This window comes from Manis javanica, chromosome 12, assembly GCF_040802235.1.
Source record: "Manis javanica isolate MJ-LG chromosome 12, MJ_LKY, whole genome shotgun sequence".
In the NCBI taxonomy this organism is placed as follows: Eukaryota; Metazoa; Chordata; class Mammalia; order Pholidota; family Manidae; genus Manis; species Manis javanica.
The window spans coordinates 67,822,024-67,846,199 of NC_133167.1; the positions used below are offsets into that span (position 1 = coordinate 67,822,024).

Here is a 24,176-nt window from a genome sequence, read left to right on the forward strand (position 1 = left end):
CTGCCGGGCTACATGTGGGGCACATGGGCCACAGGCCGGCCCACCACTGCAGACTGGAGCCTCGGTCCCCAGTGTCCTCCTGACCGGCTCGCAGGCGCCCCTGATGACGCCTCTACTTCAAACGCTGCGAAACGACAACACAGAAAACTCCCTTTCCAGTCACACTTTCAAAAAACCTTATAGGCAGTTGGAACAAATCTCTCTTCCAAGTAACCCACGGAATGAAGAGAAGGTTTTCCGTCAAGGACAGCGTTCCCAGGATACTGTGACAGCAAACTACGTATTTAGATAAGAAACTGATTTTCTACCTTTGAAAGACATGGTAAAGGCAAATATATTCAGGTTTGAATAGTTGTTTTCTAGACTCTAGAGATGAACATTAGAAGATACTTAAGAGTCTGGTCTGGAGAATGCAGAAACCAAATAATTTACAGGCACTAACCAGCCACCCACTCATCACTGTTAACCATCCCACCTATCACCTGACAATTTATTTTAAGGGTAACATGGCTCAGATTTGTGACAAGCAGTCTGTAACAATGGTACCATCACCAAAGCTTACTAGAAACACCTTCAAGGAAAAGGCATAGATTGGCAGGGTCAGACACGAAGCCCACGACAGAAACCGACAGCTTCCGAGCCACGTGACAGCGAAGGCCTGTCTGTGGCCAGGGGGTGACTTACCCTCAGTCAACAAATGGATGCGGAGTTAATATCCGAACGGCAACAGCGATGGTCACTAGACCAATAAGAATTGAATCATTTTACCACCCATTCATAGTGATTTCAAAATTTTAAAGCATATATGAACTCTGTTACTGTACAGTGATGACATTAGACTTTTCTGCCATGAACACTGTATTCCAATAATAATAATTATCAACAGGGTATGTACTTCTCGGATACGAGCTGCCTGGCTTGAGGGTGCTGTAGGTACCGGAACCATTCAAGGATGGGGTGTATTCTCACTTAGCTGGAAGACAGGTCAAGCCACTGTTTCAGACATGCCCCCTGTGCACCTAACAGAGTTCCAGAAACTGGACTCAGTTATTCAGCCAAGTGTGTTCCACTCACTGCGTGTTTCTTCTAGTCAGCACCTGTACACTGGGTTTATATTATGTCACCAGCCACTCACCGAGTATGACTGAGTCTCCCCTATGCTGTTTAAGGCCAAATTCTTCCGTGGGGCAGGCACCATGTGTGTTTCCCATATAGCTGCCAAAAGGATGTTTTGTCAATGGTTCTGACATGACTATTGCAATGCTCTATGGATTTACTTTTTGCTTGAAATTTAGAAGCAAAAGAGACTAACATTAAGCAAGGTGGAAGCAGGAAGGGGAATGCTGTGGTCACAAGGAAGGCCATGTAACTGGACGAAGTAACACGAGAGCTCTGGATAATGCCAGAAACTGTCTAGGGGAAAGGAAGAAAAGGACTTTAGAAAGAAATCAATAACAGGAAGGAAAGGAGATTCGGTAGAAATGAGATAAGACACTGGGGATGTGTTATTTGCACAAGTCCAGGAACTGGGTATCAGACCAGGGGCAGTGGAGGGAAGGTCACAGTGGGAACTACGAGAAAGCCTCTTCGAAGCAGCTGTCGACACACCCTCTGCCTCCCTGGCTTTAACTCGCATCGCAATTGGGGTTCCACACCCGCCACTGACTTTACCAACAATTGTCCTGTTCCTGCGGAATTCTAGTGGCCCTTCCAAGACCTGCCAGAGGCTTACTGCAGCACTGAGCGCTTCCTCCTCTTCCCGAATGTGCGGCCCCGGCCCCGCCCCGCTGTCTTCTCTCCGGGGCTCCGGCCACCCTCGGGCTCCAGAAGTGGCAGCCCCGCAGGGCACATGCGAGAAGTCGGCCCACTAGGTCAAAGCCCCATCTTTTGAGTGACATCTACTTCGTGGTTGAAATCAACTCTTAGATGACTTCTCACATCTGCATTCTAGGCTCCGTCCTCAGCTCCACACCCGAACACCCACTATGGCTTCTTGCACAGACCCACTTACTATTCCACAGACACCCTGGATTCAACTCCACAGACTGGACTCTTGTCAGACCGTTTCTCCCTACTTGTCACCTGCCCCCAACAGCTGAAGCTACTCTGGTGTCTGTGTCTGTGACACAGCCTGCCTCCAGGCCACTCCCCATCCTGCAGCCAGGCTGATCCCTCTGAAATAGAAGTCCGAGCCTATCAAGGCCCACTTAGGCCCCCTGGTGGCTCCACACCATTCTCAGACCCGCAGCGCCTGCTCGGGGTTTTCCAGGCTCCTTGGGACTGGAACCCTTCACAGTGCCCTGGCTCTGCACCCCCTGAATGTGCTGCGTGCGCAGCCGTGCGGATGCCCGCACAGGGCTCTCCCGCCGGACTGCTCTACATGACTACCTACCTGCCAGTGGCCTTCAGAGAGGTTTAGCAGTCACGTTCTTCATGAATTTTTCCGTGCAACCTCTCCGTCCCTTCCTGAGGCTCTGCTAGGTGTCCTTCCACATGTGTTTCCATTGCACACCCCCCTTTTGCAGCTCATCAAGTTGCACTGAAATGGTTTACTTGCTGATCTCTTTGGACAGAGCATAAGGGACTGTCATATCCCCAGTGAAGAGCATTCTGGACACCCGGCAGAGCCCTGCGCTAGTAGACACATGCATTATTCATTTCCTTCCTATCACAAACCTCTGTCAGGACAGTGGTTTGTTAGCCAAAATTCAGTTGATAGTGGAAGTTTGGATCACTTTTAAGTGCCAATACAGGAGTCGTGAAATAGTTGGAATGTTATTTCCATGATTTTTCATGGTTTCCAGGAACAATAAGGAAGAACTTCAGAAAATGGGTCCATGTTAGAAAATCTCAAGAGGTTAATACCCTAATTATGGAAGCTGGTAGAGACAGCCCCACATTCCGTAAGAGCAGCTGGCGTCAGGGGAGTGCAGTGAGAGCGGGCAGCCAGTCCCTCCTGAGCGGGGAGGCCAGGGGACAGGAGACACGCTCCCGCAGGCCTGCTGGGTCTTCGCCCGTCAGCTGAAGCTGGCTGCGGAGGTCGGGGCCAAGAAACACTCCACGATTGCTGGTTTTAAACTTCTACTAGTTAGAAAAGCCAGACTCTGGCTGTCAATGCCAGAACAGCCTAATGGAAAGAATACTACGCGGCCAGTCCCACCTTCACCCTCCTAAGGAGGTCAGCCAACCTGAGCCTCAGCTTCTGCATTTAAAAACAGGGAGAAATAGCCAATGTGATGCTGTAAAGCTCAAATATAAAAAGCCCTCTAAAGACTGTGCCATACTAACCTAAGACTTCTGGCTGAGCAGTCACCGAAGCGTGCAGGCGCCCTAAGTCGGCCCGCCCACTGCCTGCCTTGCCACGCGCCGCTCTGTGCGGGTGTGCTCCCCGGCGGTGCAGAGCAGTGCCCTAGGGACGCGTGTCTGCTCGGGAGAACTGCGCCTGCGCGGCCCTTCAGCATGTCGGGGGGCCGCCCGCACCGCCTGCCCCCGTCGTGTTGTTTGGTGTCTAGACTTGGCACAGGGTCTACAGCCTAGGGTCCTTCCTAGAAGGGAGGGCCTGAGTCAGGGTCTGACCTACATCTCCAGGGTTCGGGTGATATGAAATGAGTGAGAAACATGGGTTTGATCTCAAGTAAAATTTAACTGGAAAATAAGTAGGTGGGCTAATGTCTAATATGGAACTGATGTCTACGGGAGTGAGGAAGGCCAGCGTGGTGTGGCCATCACACTGCGAGCCCCAGGGCACGAAGCCCTCTGTCCTGAGTGGCTCCTTGTGCTGTAGCTACGAGGCCTTGTGGAGGCACTCGCCATCTGTGCTCTCAGGCGAGGGGAAGGGACTGAGGGGCTCTTGCCCTTCTGCAGTGCCAGCAGGGGAGGAAAGGGCCTGTGTTCAGGATGCTGGCACAGGTGGCCTGACTCCTAAGGGTTTCATTACACAGACCGCACTATAGGGTCAGGAAAAGGTAGACAAATGTCCGAGTCAGTTACTTAATTCCTCATGAGATCGGCCAGGATTTTCCGTGCACACTTGGCATCACATGCCGGCAGACGAGGACCCCAGCGCGGCTAACCATCAGCCAGCTGCGGACCTTCGCGCCCCGGCAGGACACACCCTTCACCAGTACTGAGCGCCCGGCATGCTCTCCAGCTCAGCGGTGTTTCAGGAAGAGGTCCCCCGACCTGCCGCTGCCGCTTCTGGTGGGCTGCTCAACACCCCTTAGCAGCAGCAGATGGCACTTCACAACCGCACAGAGCCTGGCTTCAGACGTAAATGCCCGTAGATGGGGTCTTCATGTTTGTACTGCCCAGCACCTTTTTGTTCATTTTACTTTCACAAATCAGCAAAAAGCTAATTAGAGAATCAGAGTAGATAAATCCACACCAGAACCTGCTCTGCCTCGACCAGGCTTCCACTGACCGATGAGATGCTCTAGTTGCTGAGCAGAGTTTCTGGGAACAGATACTGATTGGTTATATGTTGAGATTTCAAGCACTTAAACGCATTTTTTAGCCACTCCTTTTCCTTTGGCCACATTAAAATCTATTAGCAACAATAACAAGAGAATAGAGACTGGATACCAAACATGGCTCCCCTTTGAGGCTGACTCCCATCGCAAGCGGTTATTCTGCAGCAAAGCTTGGACTCTTAATATTCAAACGAAATGCAGCCTGAACGACAGCCCACAGCTCTCCTGCACTGTTCCACACAAATGTGTCATGTCCTGTGTGTCCTAACTTTTACTTTATAGACTTTCCCTAAGTGCAAATTCACCACACTCCAGAGGTGCAGAAAGTACAGAGCTGCTGTCTCATTTGTGAGCGCTAATCCAAACCGATGCTGAGTGGTCATTCCTTGTCGTATGGGGCCATTATTCCTCCACGTGTGACTGGGTCAGACCCACCCCCACCCCAGCATCCGAGGCGGGGGCATTGGCAGGAAAAGTTGGTGATGTGGACAGCACCTCTCTTGCTTTGCCTCTGTCAGATGTTGAATGCCAGAGTATTCTTCCCTCTTCCCGGGTCACCTGGGGATGACGTGGGTGGAAATCCTGTGGCTAGGTATTTAATGAATAGGCTTTGTCACACACTGTGCCATGCCCCCTTATAGAGATCTTAGAGGAAACGAAAAGGTAAGCCAAGAGAGTAGGACTTATGCGAGGGAAACAGCTGTGAAATGTGGAATTTAATTTCCAAGGGTCGCGCCCTGCAGCGACAAAGCTCAAAGGACTGGGGAGGGCCCGGCATGCCACATGCTGCTTTGATGGAGGCCCCAGCAGCTGACTTACTAATGGGAAGCCATGGTAGGGAAGTAAAGACAATACATGCTATCTGGCCCCCTAAGAGCGTGGATAATCTCCTGATAACAACAACAGGCTCTGCTTCTGCTATTTTGTCCCTCAAAGTAACATGTAAACTGAAGGACATTACAAACCATTTCTCTGAGATCTTTGGGGTTTAGCTAACACTAGCCCATACCTCTTTCTAAAAGGGAAATCACTCACTAAGAGAGTGCTGGTCCAAGGTGCAACGTTCTATACTTTCATACTCCTTACCTAATCTACTCCAAAAGGAAGAAAACAGAAGGGTTTGTATTAGATGTGGTCCTTCTCAGTCTACACATCTGAAAAAAGATTCAATAAAGAGAACAAAAGAGAATAATGAAAGTGTTCCTTACATAGCTGCTCTAGTAATATGAAAAATGTCGGTACAGGATATAAAATAGTGCAGTTAAGGTCTTTTAAATACTGCTCTGGTAGGCTCCTAAAGGAAGGGTTGTTTTATTAAGAGTAATTCTTTCAATTTTATTACCTAGGGCATTATTATATTTTGAAATTTTAAAATAAAAACAAATCAAATATGGTTCTTCCTAACCCTCTCATCTCCATTTCAAAGCAGCCTCTTACCTACATGGGCACCCTCACACGGGCTGCCATATGATTCAGCACTGCAGATGTCACATCAAAGGGAAGGGCTCCCTTCCAGAGAAACAAGTATGGAAACTGTGGAAAGGCATGTGTCTGTGCACTGAAAACAAAAGCTCAATATGAATGTGACCTTTTCTTTAAGTGTCTAAATATCAATAACTAGTGTGGCGAGGAGAGGCTGTGGTGAACAGGTATTGTCATAAACTGCTGTAGGGAATGCAGAACACAAGAGGGTTTATAGTAGATATGGTCCTTCTAAATTATTTTTCAGAAGTACTTTAGAAATATGACTCAGTAATTAAAGCAGTTCCCACCCCGTCTCTCTGGTCCATGACATGACCAGGATCTATCTTCAGGAGACACACAGATACGTGCATAAATATACATACACACATACACAGATGGAAGGCCAGAATCAGAGGGATGGGGTGAAAATCAGAACAGACATATCTCTAACGTGGAGGTTTAATCAGTAATCAAAAATTTCCCAACAAAAAACATCCAGGACCACATGCCCTCCCCATTCATTTCTATAACACTTTTAAAGAAGAATTAACTCCAAACCTTCTTAAATTCTTCCCCCAAATTGAAGAGTAGGTAATACTTCTAAACTTATGAGACCAGCATTACTCTGATACCAAAACCAGAAAAAGATTACCTTAAGAAAATCAAACTATAAGCCAGTCATATCTCTGATGAACACAGGTGTAAAACTCCTTAAAAAATACCAAGAAGCCAATTCTGACATCACATTAAAAGCAGCATACACCACGACCAAGTGGCATTAATCCTTGGGAGGCAAAAAGGGTTCAACATATGAAAATCGATTCCTGTGATACAGCACATTAACAGGAAAATGCCACGAATCACACAGTCATCTCAGCAGATGCAGGAAAAGCACTGAATAAATTTAAAACTCTTTCATGATAAAAACATTCAATAAACTAATAATAAAAGGAAATAACCTCACTATAATAAAGGCCATATACGAAATGCCCACAGGTAACATCATACTTAATGGTGAAAAACTTAATTCCTTTTTGCTAAGAAAAGAAAGAAGCCCAGTCCTCATACTTCTATCCAGTAGAGTGAAGATGTAGCCAGAATAGTATGCAAGAAAAAGAAATAAAAGGCATCTAAAATGGAAAAGGGAAAGTAAAATTATTTCTGGTCACAGATGATATGACTTTATAGTGTACAGAAACCTCTAGAGAGTCTACAAAGGGACTGTTACAATTAAGAAACAAATTCGGCTCAGTTGCAGGACAGGAAATCAGGATATGAAATCAATGTCCAAAAATCAGTTGCATTTCTATTCACTTAACAATGAACAACCTGAAAAGGAAATTAAGAAACACATCTATATACAATAGCATCAAGAACATTAAAGTACTTAGGAAAAAACTTAATGAACAAGGCAAAAAACTTACAATGGAAAATAGACAACAATACTGAAAGAAATTCAAGACACACATAAATGTAAAGACATCCCATGCTTAGGGACTGGCTGACTTAGTATTACTAAAATGTCCACATTACCCACCTACAGAGTTAATGCAACCCTTATTAAAATCCCAATAGCATTTTTTTTTACAGAAATAGTAAAATTCACTGTAAAATTCATATGGAATACAAAGGATGTTGAACATCCAAAGCAATCTTGAGAAAAAACAAATTTAAATACCTCACACTTCCTGATTTCAAAACATATTCCAAAGCTATGATAATCAAAACATAATGTACTGGCATAAAGATGGACATATAGCCCAGTGGAACAGAACAGAGAGCCCAGAAATAACCCTATGCATATAAGTCAATTGTACTTTAAACAGGACACAATGCAGAAAAGATCTTTTCAACAGTACTAGGAAAACTGGGTATTCTCATGCAAAAATGGTGAGATTTCATCCTCATTTTACACCAGATGCAAAAGTCAACTCAAAATGACTTAAATATAAGACTTGAAACTTCAAACTCTTAGAAGAAAATACAGGGGAAAGATTCTCAACACTGACACCAGCAATGATCTCTTGGATATGAACTAAAAGCAATGATACACAAGGGGGACAACATGAAACAAAAAGCTTCAGCCAAGGAAACAGAGAATGAAAAGGCTACGGAAGAGGAGAAAATATCTGAAAACCATACAAATAAGGGATTCATATCTAAAATATATAAGGAATTACTATGACTCAATAGCAAAAAAACAAATAACCTGATTAAAAATGGGCAAAGGATTTGACTAGACATCTCTCCAAAGATGACACACAGATGGCCAACAGGCACATGAAAAGATGCTCAACATCACTGACCATTAGGAAAATGTAATGAGGTATCACCTCACATTTGTCAGAACGGACCTATAAAAATTGTCAAAAATTAGACCATACTAAGTACTGGTATGCCTGTAGAGAAACTGAACTCCTTTGTACTGTTGGTGGGAATTTAAAATGGTTCCAGCCAGTACGGAAAACAGTACAGAGGTTCTTTAAAAAATTATAAGCAGAACTAATATGACTCAACAATCCCATTTCTGGGGTATCTTTATCCATGGGAAGTGAAATCAGGATCTCAGGGAGGTACATGTACTCCCATTTTCACTGCAGCATTACTCACTATAACTAAGAGTGGAAGCCTGATGTCCATGGACAAATGAATGGATAAAGAAAATGAAGGTAATAATGGAATATTATTCAGCCACAAAGAAGAAGAAAGTTCTACCAAATGCTACAATGTGGAGGAAGCTTGCTGACACTATGTTAAGTGAAATCATCTAGTCACAGGAAAGACACCTGCTGCTTGTTTCTATGTAAATGAAGTACTGAAATTAGTCATACTCATAGAAACAAGGTAGAATGGAGCTTGCTAGGAGCTGGGGAAAAGGGAAAATGGGAGACTTGCTGTCCTTTGGGTATTGTTTGTTATGCAAGGTGGAAAATTTCTTGAGACATACTGTACAACATAGTGTTTATAGTAATACTGTACTATGCACTTAAAAATTTATTGAGGGTCTGTCTCATGTTATATATTTTTTACTGCAATGAAGAACAACAGCTCTTCCAATCAGTCACCATGGAGGGCAGTTACTGCCTTGCCCGCTATCAGCCCTAATTCCAAGCTGCCCTTCACATATGGAGCGAGAATCCTCTTGGGCTCTGGAAAGTGGTGTACCTCATTCCGGTTACCACACAACTTTCCCATCTCCACATACACAGAGCTAGGTAGATGGATGCTCCAAGGAATACCCTTCAGAGGTCAAACAGGTAAGCCTGATCCCAAACATGCTTCCCAATTCTGGGATTCAAAGACAGGATCTTGACAGGGAATGGTCTAGTCAAACCCTTACCCAGATAATTTGGAATGTATCTGCATTAAATACCGATGCTTCAGGACTGGAATGAAAATGTTTTTCTAGACTCAGGGAAGACTTAAATGAAGATAAATAACTAAATGAAGAGATAATGTTAAAAAGCAATAAATTGATGAAGGCTATAACTAGTGTCTACAGTATGAATATCCATAGAAACAAGTGCTACCTGCACAGACCACATGGAGTCTAACTTCTCAACACACAGCCAGAATTTCCAATGGAATGTAACTGGAATACAGTTCATCGATGCCCCTGACGTCTTTCTCTCTCACACAAGCACAGAATCTTTTACATATATAAAATATATGACATATTACATATGAATATATATGATTTCCAAAATATTTTTTTCAGCAGAAATAAAAAATATCTAAAAAAGAATTTAGACACTGGTTACACAGTTTTTTGGGTGTTTGATGGGGCCTCTTTGTACAAGGTGAGTATTTTGGGGGTAATCTGTCTAATTATCATTTCATAGAGTTGTATAGACTTTATTATTTACTTATTTTACCTTTTGCAAGTAAAGGACTGTTCCCTTTAGTACAGCATAAAAGGTTTTCCATCCTCGCTTTCCTCTTGGAGCTAGAAAGGAGAAAATAAATGGAAAATGTTATTTGACAGAAATTAGCATTTTAGAAAGAGAACCTAAATGAGCAACGGGCTATGTTTCAGTATTCCTGGTTTATCAGCTACTGAAACTAACCATGAGACAAAAATTTCCTGGAGCCTTACTGTACAACAGGCAGCAGCCTAGAAGTGTTTTCCGTGCATTATCTTATTCAATCCTCACAGTGATCCTGTGAGGTAGGCTTCATTACTCCTGTGCTTTTACAGCCCCGAAGCACAGGGAAGTGACCTGCTCATGGTCGCACCATCAGGAAGAGGAGAAGCAGGGAACCGAGCCCCAGCCGCATGCCTACAGTCTGTACTCTAGTGGAGACCTTAAAGACGCGGAGGGCAAAAAATGCACGTAGGAAATACACACTGATCCAAGAGAAAGCTAAGAAGGCTCAGCTTCCACAGCCTTCACAGCTTTGTCAAAATTCCTAAGAATCATAAGGAGAAAAAGTTTCAGAATATAAAAGCATTCCTCTTGGCATTTCTCCCACATGCCCAGCAACTGGATTACAATTTTCAATATTTAAAGATTATTACTTAATATTAAGTAATTAATTGATAACTTATTAATATTATTATTTACTCATTTACTTCTGTGGCAATGGTAAATCTAATTATCATTACTCTGTGGTGATAATAAGTTTGTTCTTGCTCCCATCCACTGTGACAGCTCTGCAGAGACCTGCTGGCAGCACTATGTAACTCTTCTGTCTGAACGTCTTCCCAGTACAGTGTGCGTGACCTGCGAGCAGGTATCCTTCCTCTTTAGGACTCACAGAACCTGGCACAGTCAAGGCGAGTATGAGGACACTCATCAGAATTCTCCAAACACATTTGCTTTCAGTCCTAACATTCCTTTCATTTATGTTTTCCGGGAATATAGAATAGAATTTCTCTACTGACTTTATAGAAACGTTTATAGACTCTCCTAAAACAAAAGAAGGGATTAGCAAAAAGAGTTGCCTATTTACTCCTAATCTTAATAAAGTTAAAATCTGTAACTGGAAAATTTTTTTACTTGAATGCCATTTTTCTTAACATGTCTATACAAAAAGGTAGGAGGGCTGAACTTCCTCCACCAACCATTTGGCTGCCTGTGGGCCATCTTTACTTAGGAGGCTGATTAAATGTGGAAACGCATTAGCCTTAAACAAATCCTTTAAATATCCTTTGACTCAAGAACAGTTAGGGCTGGGACCTGGGTGAATAGCCACCTACAGAAACAGGCTCCGCTGCCAACACCACACTGACACATCCACCTGGCGAAAAAGGACTCAGAACATCCACTCTGCAGGTTTCCAGGGGAAATAAAAAATCATCCCATCTGTTTCCACTAGGTAAGGTTTGGAAGTGTGTACTCAAAAATCAGTGATTGAAAGAAGTGTATCATAATATCCTTATAAAAAAAAGTGACTACTATAAAGAAGACCACAGATCGTCACATATTCATACAGTAAGAATTGACTGTATTGTTCAGTGGGTGCAACATTCCCACACGGCCAACGTGACAACAGCGTGCAGAGTGACCATGGGCTACAGGAGCTGCTGCTGAGCAGGACCAGAGGCAGCCTGGGTGGTGCAGGCGCCTGAAGGGAAAGCAGATCAGCTGGTTTCTAGCCCTTGTCTAAAACCCATCCTCTCACCTACCAGCCCCTCACTGGGCAACTCCTGAGACCCTCAACCTCCCAGGACTTCAGCTGCTTCATTTGAAGTGTGGATAATCCACATGACTCAAGGCAAAACATGACTGGCCAGGGCTGCACAGGTACTCCAAAAACACCCTTCTGTTGTCCGCAGGAGGCACACAGGCCTGGGGTTCACAGGCTTTCCCAACACCTAAAACTAGTGTAGGGCAGCTGAAGACTCCTTTGAGGTTGTACAGACCTGTTTTCTACTTTGCGAGTAGAAATCTGTGAATCTCCTATCCTATCTATGAATCCATGCACAAGCTCCCAAGAAGTTTTCATGGCCCTTTATTATCACGGTGCTAAGCTTGCTAGAACCTGATGCTAAGATCCCTCCATCTCGGGCCTGACCTCCAGTTGCAGTGGGGACTGGTGCTGTCAGTGAGCACAACCCTGCGCTGCATTCTCTACCTTTCCATCTCCCACAGAAGTGTAAAACTGTATCTTGTTTCAGGTCATTTATAATTTAGTTGTCTAAGACTTACATGAAGCAGCTGATTCTCCTGAGCATGTGGCCAGCACACTGTAAAGGCGCTGCTCTGAGTGATGCTACATCAATGCAGTTAGTCCTCACCACCATGCCGCACATGAGCCACAATCACTGCCTGCATGGTACAAAGGGGACATGGGGTGCTGAGTTGGGAAGCAAGGGGACCACCGCACACTGGTGCAGCCGGAAAGCTCCCAGGAGGCAGGCTCGCCTGCCCTGACTTGGAAGCCACATGCTCAGAGCTGCTACGGCTTCTGCCGCGCAAGATAAATGGGCTGGACACCAATGGATGAGCAGCACTGCTCCTTACAAGCAAGGCTGGCGGTGAGTGGAAACTGATCCCAGAGCACATATATCATTAAGACTGGGAAAGGCTTGTAACTGTGGTTACATAATGACCACCACCCCATGTATCATGGTAGACAGATGTAGTTTACCAAATATCTGGGTGCCTACTGTGAAAAGGTGTTTATTAAACTTGATCTGAAGGTACCATTATCTGCCCTTGACTATGCTTTCATGGCTGTTAATGTGCATGCTTGGAGTCCAAGGATAATTGCTTCCCTTGAAAGTAACAAAGATCTTGTAATACTTCAGTTGTCTGTCTCCTACCTTATATAATAATGGTGTCTGTTATTTTAGTTTTAAAAAAATATTACCAAAGTAGATGCCATTATTTTTCTACAACCTGCCATTGTCTGCTTAGATTTATGCTCATGTTTACTATGACCTTTAAACTTCTTTCTGTTTTTTGTGGGGGGCCATTTTTGACGACTTCTTGAAATCTACACTCAGAAAAGTTCCATTAGTGAGGGTCTTTTGCTGGTAAATATTTTTCTCCTTTTGTTTATATAAAAACATCTTTATTAAAAATTATAGGTTGCCATTACTGTTTCTTATAAAGATATTATTTCCCTATCCTTTGGCTCCCATCATCGTTGGGATGTCTATCTTGAGTCTGTTATGTCAAAGTCCAGCTTCTGTAAGTCGTCCAGCTTGGTGTTCTTTGGCTTTCTGTGCATCATTTTCAAAATTCGCAGCCGTTACTGCTCTGGATATTGCCTCCCACTGGAACGTGGGCATTCTAACTCCTCATTCTGCTCCTCAGGAGTTTTAATCACTCTCCTATTTTCTCCATCTTCTTGTCCTTCTGTGCTAAAACCGGTGTAATTTTATGTGCAGAACTGCGAGGAGGTATATGCACCTAGATGCAGAGATGCCCTGAGGGTTTAGCAGCCCCACAGTTAGCTTACCTCCTGGATTTGTATTCATGCAGGATTCTCTTTTCATGGTTACAGGCACATTCATTCATTTAAAAGGTGTTTAAAAATATTTTATTATTTTTAGAGGTTTTATCATGAAAGAGTTTTGGAATTTGTAGGCATCACATTGCCAAAAATAGACTCCATGGTTTCTTTTTTAAGAGAATTTATCCACAAATTTTATAATCTAGGAAGAATTCATTTGCAGCAGGATACAGAAGATAGGGGCTGAGGACAGGACAAGAGAAAAAGGCAAAAAGGTGGAGAGACATGTACAAAAAATTAAGTCAAGAACTGGAAGGATGGGGAGGCAGTTATGCTAACAGAGCACCTGGAAAACAGCACGCCGGGCTTGGCTAGTCTAACAGACTTTCTGTTTGACCCAACCAATCCTTGAAGTATTAATGCTTCAATTTCACATTAATATCTCCACTACTCATTACATTTGCAGTTCTGAGAGGTAGACTAAGATGCTGACGATTTAGCTACCGAAGGGGCCATTCAGACGAGAAAACCTGTTCTGAGGGAGCTGTAAGAAGGGGACATGGGCCAGGGAGTAATGCACTGCAACAGACAGGCCTGCTACTCCATGGAGGAGAATGCGGCGGGCAGGCAAAGGCCATGAGGGAATGGAACGGAAGGGAAGGGGATGCAAGGCTCCTGTGTTCTCTGCTATTACTCAACCCCAGGACCTCCAGGATCCTCAGGGCTGCTGGTCTAACAAGGCACTGCCCGTGTTTGACTACTTGGATGCTACCAGTTCCACATTTCTGCACAGCAATCACGCAAAGAACAGCAGTAATCATAGCAGGGGCAGGAGCAACCACTGACGTTTAGAGCACATACTATTTTAAGCACTCCTCTAAAACTTGATGTGTATTAGCTAAAGCCCAGAACTCTGTGAGGGAGACTCTGTTACAATCTCCACTCTGCAAATGGAATCTGAAATGCCACCCAACCCAGAGCACTGGGCTCCCCACTGGTCCAAAGCCCTGCCTACTTCTACTCTGCTTCATGTGCAAGGACAGGCCAGTTAAACCAGACTCTTATAAGAGGGGTGATACTCAAATTGCTTAAGAGTGGTTTCAGCATGGACCTGACCTCTCAGGAAAAACAATGACCAATCAGGATTGAAGGGGCACCACGGTAAACAGTATGTACGGCTGAACTACATTCCCTGATTATCAGCCCTGCCGGGGCTGTTTCCTGCCCACTAGGTGCACACACACACACACACATACACGCGTAGGGAAAGAGAGAACAGACACATCTGCAGAAGAGAACTAGTCAGTTCCCAAGATAGGTGATACTGGATCTATCATTAAATCTTCAATATTACAAACTGGTTCTTACCATCTCATCTCATCTTTATTACACATTGAAGAAATCTTTTTGGAACTACAAAGTGCAATGAACAATATGTGGCTGCAACCATGACTGCTGATCTTTGCCCCAGTTAAATGCGCAATGAGGACTGAAAGCACAGGCAGCCGACCCGCTTTCATAAAAAGGAAGGCGTGAATAGGCCTGAGCAGGACAGTGCTCGGCAGACAGAATGAATGGCCATGTGCCAGAAAACAGATATTTATTTTTTTAAACCAGGGAAAGGTTAAATGCTTCATGCAAAAGTTTCTATCTGTGCTCAATACTCTCCGACTTTAATTTCTTCTGAACTGAACTGGGGACAGATTGTGTTTATGATCTTACTGTTCCAATTTTTTCTATTTTATTCAAAGAACAGAGAATTTTTTCCTACATCAGAATCTCATCCTGTTTTTGATCATTCCTCACTCTGGGTTCTCTGGTCATCTTTTTGTTTTCCTTTAGGTTTAATATTAGTAAGACAGAAAGACAGTTATGTACACTGACTATTTTTTCTTTGAATACACTAATGTTTTTTTTTCCTTTTTGCTAGCTGAAAAAAACACCCACTGGCCCAGTAAAATGACAAAAGTGCTATTTTTCCCCAAAGGGTAGAGAAGGTCAGTAAGCCACGTCTACACTAATGGCAAAGAATTCTTGAGTCATGGTCTGGAGGCTAACAATGCAGCCCCAAGCTGGGTTAGGAAACAAGAGAAATGTGAGGATGTAATGGCTCTATGCAAAACAACTTCAGTTTCTTTAGGTTTTCAGAGAAAGCCACTTAAAATATAATGCAATGCCAACGAGGGCATTCCAAAATAAATCCAGCATCTTGCTAAACAAAGATGTGCTCAGCAAAAGCTCATCTATACTAGTACAACTGGGACATATCTATATTAGCTTTGCAAAAGGTATACAACATTCTTAAAGTTGCTTTATTTCCCTAGTGACAGTATCTGGAAACTGGGCAAAAATCTTAAAGTACTTCCCTTACAGGATGAAGAGAGATGCTGCCTTGGTAGCAAGCAAGTTCTTAAATTTGACATCACTACTGCAGCTGAAGGCAGATGCAGGCAGGGGAGTTAGCCTAGGTTTTTGTGATTGGCTTACAAAGGATTTAGATAAACTCATAGATGATAGTCTTAAAAACCATTAATGACATTAAAGGTAATTCATATATATTTATCCCTACCTTTCTTTCATTAAGTATTCTTGGGCACCATCATAAGTACTATTAAATCTTAATTAAAGAGTAACTCACACACATTTGGATTACAGCTTGCTGCATGGGATCCGAGCTGTGCATGTTACCTTTGGGGAAATGACTCACATTTATTAAGCAACTGATAGTATTAATTATTACCAGGTTTGTAACAGAGTGGTAGAAATAAAATAGTACTATCTTATATTTCTAAATCATTTATTTTTGAAACATTTAAGACAATTTGCACATTTTTTGAAAAATCTGTTAATCCTTATAATTTTCCTTTTTCAGACTGGGAGCTATTACATGCAGTCAGCTCTAGTTTCTGAAAGGAAAAACTGGGACAGCCTTAACCTATTGTTTTTTCCAGAAAAACATTTGCTTCTTTTATGAGAGGAATAGGTTTCTGCTATTGATAGAGAAAGAGGAACATGGAGAGAGAACTGGAAGCTGTTTCCTGGTGGGCAGATCTGGTTCTGTTCCTTTAAGATGTCAAAAGTTCTTACCCTGAAGTGGTCCTTCTAGAGCAGCAGAAAGTACCCTAGACTGGGAGTTAGGACACCTGGGATTTAGTTACACCCTGATTGTCCACTATTTTTCTGATTTTGGACAAGTCACCTACCCCTGCAGTTATAAATCTGTAACGTGAATGTGCTGCAATATGCCACAGCTACTTTACCACGCTGTTGCCATGTCAGTTACATGAAGATGATTAGGACACAGCACAGACTGCACCCCGAAAGAGGTCGCACGTGGAGACAGTCACATCAACAATGGAGCAATACAACAGGATGAGCCTCAGAGACCACATGGCAGCGTGGCCCTGATCCCAGAAACCACAGGTTTCAGGCAGGCAGAGAGAGGAGGAAGTCATTAATTCTGCTAACGGATAGGATTTAGAAGTCAGAGAAGGTTTTAAATGAGGATGTCGTTTTCAGCAGGGCTTTAAAGGAAAAAAAAAAAGTTTTCTTTGTACCTCCACCTTCTCTACAGGTGTATCTGGCCTAAGATCCTGAATCAAAATGTGGATCCCAATTATGGGAGTCTCACAACATTGCCGATTGCCACCATCCTTTATCAAGATCATCTCTGGACAAAAGTCAACAGAGTACTTTTTTATAGAGAGCACCTGGTTTGAAATTCTGATTTCACCTGAGTGACCTTGGGCAAGTCATTCAGTCTCTCTACACTTTATTCTTTTCTCTGTAAAATAGGAATAAAACAGTGCCTACTTGTAGGGTTACTCTGAAAATTAGATGAATTAATATAAGTGAGTCCTTTAGAAGTGGTTTTTTTTAAGTTAAGGATACTGTTTGCCAAAATAAGATACATCCAATTTCCATGCTAAAACAAATACTTTTAAAATTTCATGCACATATTCAGAATTGTATTCTTTAAGTCAATATTTTAAGAAGGAAATAAACCTTGATATGATTGATAAATTATTAATAGACAGGGAGTACACCTTTTGCTCTTAATTTAATTGGAGGATATGGAATTCAATACGTTTATTAACAGTTATTGCTGCTATTTTGTCTCAGATTCTGTCTTAACATGGCAGATAGTGAACATGAAAGGTAACAATGAAGGTAAATAATGGGAGAAGGGACAAAAGCTGACAGAGAACCTTTTACCTAAGTAATAAGCTACAAAAATGTGCAACCTAAACTAATATTTTTTTCCACTCAGCTAGGAGATGGTTTCACCGGTAGCCAGTACTAGGTGCTCAGGAAGAATTTAAGTGACTTGTGCTGAGCTTGTAAAAGAGGGCACAATGTAACATCGTAAGCTGAGGGTTCCAGGAAAAGCAAGAAACACAGAAATGACCTTGAATGAATATGTAATTATTTTTTCAAGTAAACAGGAAATACTACGGTTGTAAATTGTGTAGAATTTTGACAAATGAACCACACCTCACAGTCTCTCCAGCTAGAATGTGCCTTCCCCAAATGTCACCAGGACCGGCCCCTTCACTTCAACTAGGTCTCTGCTCACATGTCACCGCATCGGGGTGTCTTCTCACCACTGTGCACCAGAGCGGCTGCCACGTCCTTCCCTCTTAGAAGGAAAACCACCGACCCAGAGTAGATTCCTCATGGTAAGGCCCCAGTGAGCAGACAAGCACTACCTAACTGCCGTTCCACTTCCACCGGCCATGGAGCCTGTACTCAGTCGCTGTGGAGCTTCCCGGTCAGCACTGGGACGCTTGCTGGCAGGCCCCTCTGTCCCCTCAGGAGGGAGGCCGTGCCTGTAACAGCACACTCTTTGCTGGTAATTTCCTTCCTTCCACTCCCTCTCTGCCTTTAAACACATTTCCTTTCCTACAGTGTGATGGAGCTCCTTTCTGTTTGCTAGATGGGATGCTGCCCAATTCATGAATTCATAAAGCCAGTTAGACCTCCAAACTTCATCAGTCAAGGCTTTGCTGTTCAGCAGCAATCCTCACCATGGCTCTCTCTCTGGGTCACAGGACACCTGCATGGAATATCACACGTTTGTTCTGGGGGGCCCCACGCTGGACTGGAACCTCCAAGCAAGTGTTCCATTGGGTTTATTGCTCCACCCAGAGAGCAGATTAGAAACTTAGGAAAAAAAAGAAAAAGTCATGTCTAAACAGGCATGTCGATGATGTGACTGAACAAATAATAAAGAATTTCTTTAAAGTGCTTTCTCTACTGTTTAAGTGAAACACATTAGAAAACTCAGGTTGCTCAAAGAGAGAAGAGGAGGCAGGATAAAATTTTTGCAGATTATTTCCAAAAGGTGATGTTGGATATGAAAGTAAGGTATCAGTAAACACGTAGGCCTGCAAGGAACAAATACAGATCAACAAATTACTATGGGCTTTCTAGGGTTAATTAAAGAATGAACATCTGTGGTAAGGGATTTCAAAATTCTAGGAAATGCTATAATTCTTTTTTAAAAATTGTGGTATAGTTGACATATAAAATGTTAGTTTCAGATGTATGACATAATGATTCAATGTTTGTGTATACCGCAAAACAATCACAACAATTAAGTCTAATTAACATCTGTCATCATAGATGGTTGCAAAATTTTCTTTTTCTTAGGATGAAGACATTAAAGATCTACTCTCTTAGCAGCTTCCAAATTATGCAATACACTTGTGTGGGCTACAGTTGCCATGCTCATGAAAGAAGATGCTGGAAAAACGGCTGTTTTGAATAATCATCTTTGAAAACTGGACACAGCAAAACGTTACTGAAGTTCAGTAAGTTCATACACGTGGAAGGTATGGACATGGAATCAGAAGAAAATCAAGCATATGGTTTTTTAATACTTTTTGAGCAACCTACAGAGCTCAGCATAAAACTTAAGGAGACAAGAAGCTAATATAAAACGTCAGCTTAAATCACTGCAGTCTGAGAAGCACCTAGCTGCCCAATCAGGCAAGTGACTGTCTGGTGACACCAAACCAGGTTTCTTCAACTTTGCAAGTACCTTATGACTGAGAAAGCCCAGAGGCACGGTCCTGCTAGGCTTGCATTTCTACAAACAGCAATTCAAACAGATGATGGTAATTGTAAACCAGCTCACGGCCCCATGGTACCTCTAAAACACCCCAGGGAAAAGCTTCTGCAGGCCAGTAAAATTCTTGCCAGTGGCAAGGTGAGCAGCCTCAAGGACTCTGTCCTCCAGGACTGTGACAGCTCTCGCTGCTTTTCCCTAAACACAGGCGCTTCAGGAGTCACCCCGCTCCTCCTTCTGAAGCTGGTTCCTGACCCTCACTCCAGGGCTCTCACACACCGGTGCCAGAGACCTGCCCACTGCCGGGTCAATGCGAAGAGATGCCACTGTGTGCCTCCCTCTGAGGCTTTCCAGTGTAGGTCCAGCTTCCTTCATCCACTCAGACTTCCATCCTCTATCAAGTACTTTCCACCTCTCCATACAGGGCTACCAGGCGAGACCCGCCAAGAGCGCCGCTGACAGGCAGCCTCCCACAGATGCCGAAGTGCCGCCAGGACGGCCGCAACCACGTCCGCCAGCCCCGATCATCCTCACCTCATTTATTTATGGTAAGAATTGTACCACAACAGCCAATCAATGAACTTATAAAAGAAAGGGAAAGTACCTGCCAAATGACCATAAATCATCACATTTTAATATAAGTGTTTGCTATATACCCTTTTCCATTTGTCATTATTTTGCAAACATTTTTCTAAATTTTTAGACATAACTGTATTTCATTAGGACTTTAAAATATTCCATTGCATTAATGTCATACTTACATAAAAAATGTTTAACATAAAAATATTGACTTTCCCTGATGATATATTTGTCCAGTATCAATGGCAAAAATAAAAAAGTAAATAAAAAATAAGGGAAAATAATAGAAAAAAGCTACATATAGAAAATAATATAAAATCACTAGTCTAACCACCTAAGACAAGTACTATCAACATTTTGGTCTATAATCATTTTGGTATGTAACATATCCTATTTTACTATACACACATTTGCCACACAATTGGGATATTTTGCACTTGTTTCTTCAAAGAATGACATTACTCAGTCATATTTTACTTGATGAATCTTTTAGTGGCTTAAGCTATTTCCAAGATGGTGGTAGTGATGGTGATGGTGGTGGTGGTGACGGTGACAGTGGTGGTGATGGTGGTGTTGGTGGTGACAGTGGTGGTGGTGATGGTGGTGGCGGTGTTGGCAGCGGTGGTGATGGTGGTGATGGTGGCATTGGTGATGCTGGTGTTGTCGGTGGTGGTGATGGTGATAGTGATGCTGGTGGTGGTGATGGTGATGGTTATGGTGGTGGTGATGATGGTGATGGTGATGGTGTTGGCGGCAGCGGTAATAGTGATAGCAATTCTGGTGGTGGTGGTGGCTGTGGAGGTGATGGTGATAGTGATGCTGGTGGTGGTGATGGTGGTGTTGGTGGTGATAGTGATGCTGGTGGTGGTGGTGACAGTGATGGTCATGGTGGTGGTGATGATAGTGGTGGTGGTGATGGAGTTGGTGGCAGCGGTGATGGTGATAGTGATTCTGGTGGTGGTGGTGGTGATGGTGGTAATGGCTGCGGCGGTGACAGTGGTAATGATGCTGGTGGTGATGGTTATGGTGGTGGTGATGGTGGTGGTGGTGATAGTGATGCTGGTGGTGGTGGTGGTGGTGATGTATTCCTTTGCTGGAATACTGTTATCAATGAGTTTTGTGTCCAAAGAATTTATGCCCTTTCCGCTGAATGCCACCTGCTCTGGTATATCCTCTTCCTCTCTTGATTCCCCATCAAGAGTGAGTGGGCTGGCACACAACTGGCGTTCCAAAGTATTTTTAAAATGAGTCAATGCTGGGGAAGGATCAAGAGGGAAGAGTAGGAAGTTCCTGACCTCACCTCCTCCCAAGGACACACCAAAACTACTACATACAGAACAGTCCTCTGAGAATGACCTGACGGTAGCACAACAGCTCTCTCATAGCTAACCACAGAGAAAAATCCATATTAAGACAGGTAGTGGGGGCAGAAAGTCTAATCAGGACCCACACCCTGGCACAGATACCCTCAAGCAGGAGGGATTGTCACAGATGTGGAGGTCCTCCCTGGGGAGCACGGGGTTGAAGCCCACACTGGACACCCCAGCCCAGGAACTGCACTGGGAAGATGGCTCCATAACGCCTGGCTTTGCAAATCAGCAGGACTTAACTCTGGAGAGCTGGAGGGCTATAGGACATGAGACTCTGCTCTGAAGGGCCGGCAAGCTATGGCACTCACTCCAGGACCCAGCACTGAGGCAGTGGTTTGAAAAGAGCCTGGAAAATACACGAAGGAGATTTATCGACTAATTTTAGGGCAAATGCCAGTGGGGTAGGGATCTGTAGGAACTTTCTCCAGGAAATGTGGCACTGGCAAGCGCCATTTGTGACACTTGTCCTCTGCCTTGCTAGCACCATTGGCCCCACCAGGGTGTTCCCCTGCAGACAGGCCCTGCTCAACATGCCTGCCCTGGCAGACTACCCTCTGTAAAGTGGTTCCTGTCCCACCACACCCAGAAGGAGGTCTTAGCATGGACTGGTGTCCCCCAAAAGCGGATCCCACTGGGGTGGGGAGTTGCTCTGCTCACCAGCATGCCCACAGCCAGGAAGAGCAGTCAGCCAAGCTGGGGGAAAGCCCCGCCCTCCCCTCCAAATGGCCACAGCCTCTGCAGCCCAGTCACAGCAGGAGGGCATATAGCCCATGCTGGGACACCCTGGAGCACTGGTACTGTAACAGGAGGGAGCTGCTCTGTACGCCTGGGCACAACAGGGTGCCTTCTACAAGAGGCTACTCCTTCAAGACTAGGATGCATAGCTGATCTAATACACAGAAACAAATAGACTCAGGAAAATGAAGAAATAGAAGAATATGCTCCAAATGAAAGAATAAGGCAAAATCACAAAGAACCACAAAAAAATAGAGATAAGCAATCTACCTGATAAAGAGTTCAAAGTAAGGATCATAAAGATGTTCAATAAACCTGGGAGAATGGATGAAAACACTGAAAATGTCAACAAAGAGAAAGAAAATATAAAAAAGAACGAATGAGAATTGAAGAATACATTAACTGAAGAAAATTCACTAGAGGGAATCAGTAGAATAGATAATACAGAAAAATGAATCAGTGATATGGAAGACAGGGTAAGCTGAAAGGCAAAGAAAATAAAGATAAAATAAAAAATGAAAATAAAAAAATCGTTTAAGGGACCTCTATGATATCATAAAGTGTACTAACCATCACATTATTGGGGGATGAGAGAGTCACAGAAGGAGAAGACAGAGAGAAAGGAGCAAAAAACCTATTTGAAGAAATAGCTGAAAAGTTCTTGGAAGTCCAGGAAGCAAAGACAGCCACAAAGGAGGTCCACACCAAGACATGATTGAAATGTCAAAAATTTAAGAGAGAATCTTAAAAGCAGCCAAAGAAAAGGAACTAGTCATGTGCAAGGGGGCATCCATTAAGATTTTCAGCTGATTTTTCAGTGGAAACTTTGCAGGCCAGAAGGAAGTGGCATGATACACCCAGAAGGCTGAAAGGAAAAACCCAGCAGCCACTGTATATACTACCTGGAAAGGCTGTCATTCCGAACCGATGGAGAGATAAAGAGTTTTCCAAACAAAACTTAAAGCTCATCACTACTAAACCAGTCTTACAAGAAATGCCATAGAGACTTCTTTTAGCAGAAAAAGTCATAACTAGAAGTAAGAAAATTAAGAAAGTAAAAACAATCTCACTGGTAAAAGCAAACATATAGTAAAGGTAATGGATCAACCATTTTATAAAGTTAGTATGAAGGTTAAAAAACAAAAGCAATAAAACCAAACTATATCAACAATAATTATTTAAGGCATATACAAAATAAGAACATAAAAAATGTGAGGTCAAACATACAACATGGGAGTTGGGGAGTAAAAATGTAGTGCTTTAAGAATGCGCTTGAACTTAATTGACCACCTATATAAAATAGCTGCACATATAGCCTGTTATATATGAACCTCATGGTAATAACCACAAACCAAAATATAGTAATAGATTCATAAGAAATAAAGAAATTCCAATGTAACACTAAAGAATGTCATCAAGTCACAAGTGAGCAAGAGAAGAAAGGAACAGAGAACTACAAAAACAACTAAAAAGTAATTTAAAAAATGGCAGTAAGCACATAAATGTACTAAATGCTCCAATCAAAGGCATAGGGTGCCTCAATGGATAAAAAAAACAAAACCCATCGATATGTTGCCTACAAGAGACTCATCTCAGACCTAAAGACACACACAGGTGGAAAATGAAGGGACAGAAAAAGCCATTTCATGCGAATGGAAATGAAAAGTAAGCTAGTCACACCAATAGATAGATCATCTAGATAAAAAAATCAGCAAGGAAACAGCACCCTTAAATGACACATTAGGCCAGATGGACTTAATAGTATACAGAACATTCCATCCAAAAACAGAATATATAATCTTTTCAAATGTACGTGGAACATTTCCAGGATGGATCAATTAAATTAAAGAATACTGAAATCTTATTCTGATAAGATTTTCTGACCACAATGGCATGATTCTAGAAATCAATTATAAGAAAAACTGCAAGTTCTTGAGGCTGAGAAACATGCTACTAAATAACCAATAGGGCAATGAAGAAAACAGAGGAAGTAGAAACATACATGGAGACAAACAATGGTAAAAATCTAGGGGATACAGCAAACGCAACTCTGAGGGGTAAGTTTACAGTGATACAGGCCCACAT

At 43.1% G+C, this 24,176-nt stretch overlaps 1 protein-coding gene across 14 annotated transcripts in view; it reads right to left on the bottom strand.

Annotated features, from left to right (window-relative positions):
• Positions 1-24,176, bottom strand: part of PSD3 (pleckstrin and Sec7 domain containing 3) — a 429,070-nt gene that overhangs the window by 65,272 nt on the left and 339,622 nt on the right. For all 14 annotated transcript variants that reach the window (XM_073218761.1, XM_073218767.1, XM_073218762.1 and 11 more), the window contains one exon: positions 9,809-9,879. In XM_073218761.1, coding sequence (XP_073074862.1) covers positions 9,809-9,879 — 71 coding nt within the window. The remainder of the gene's footprint in view (positions 1-9,808; positions 9,880-24,176) is intronic.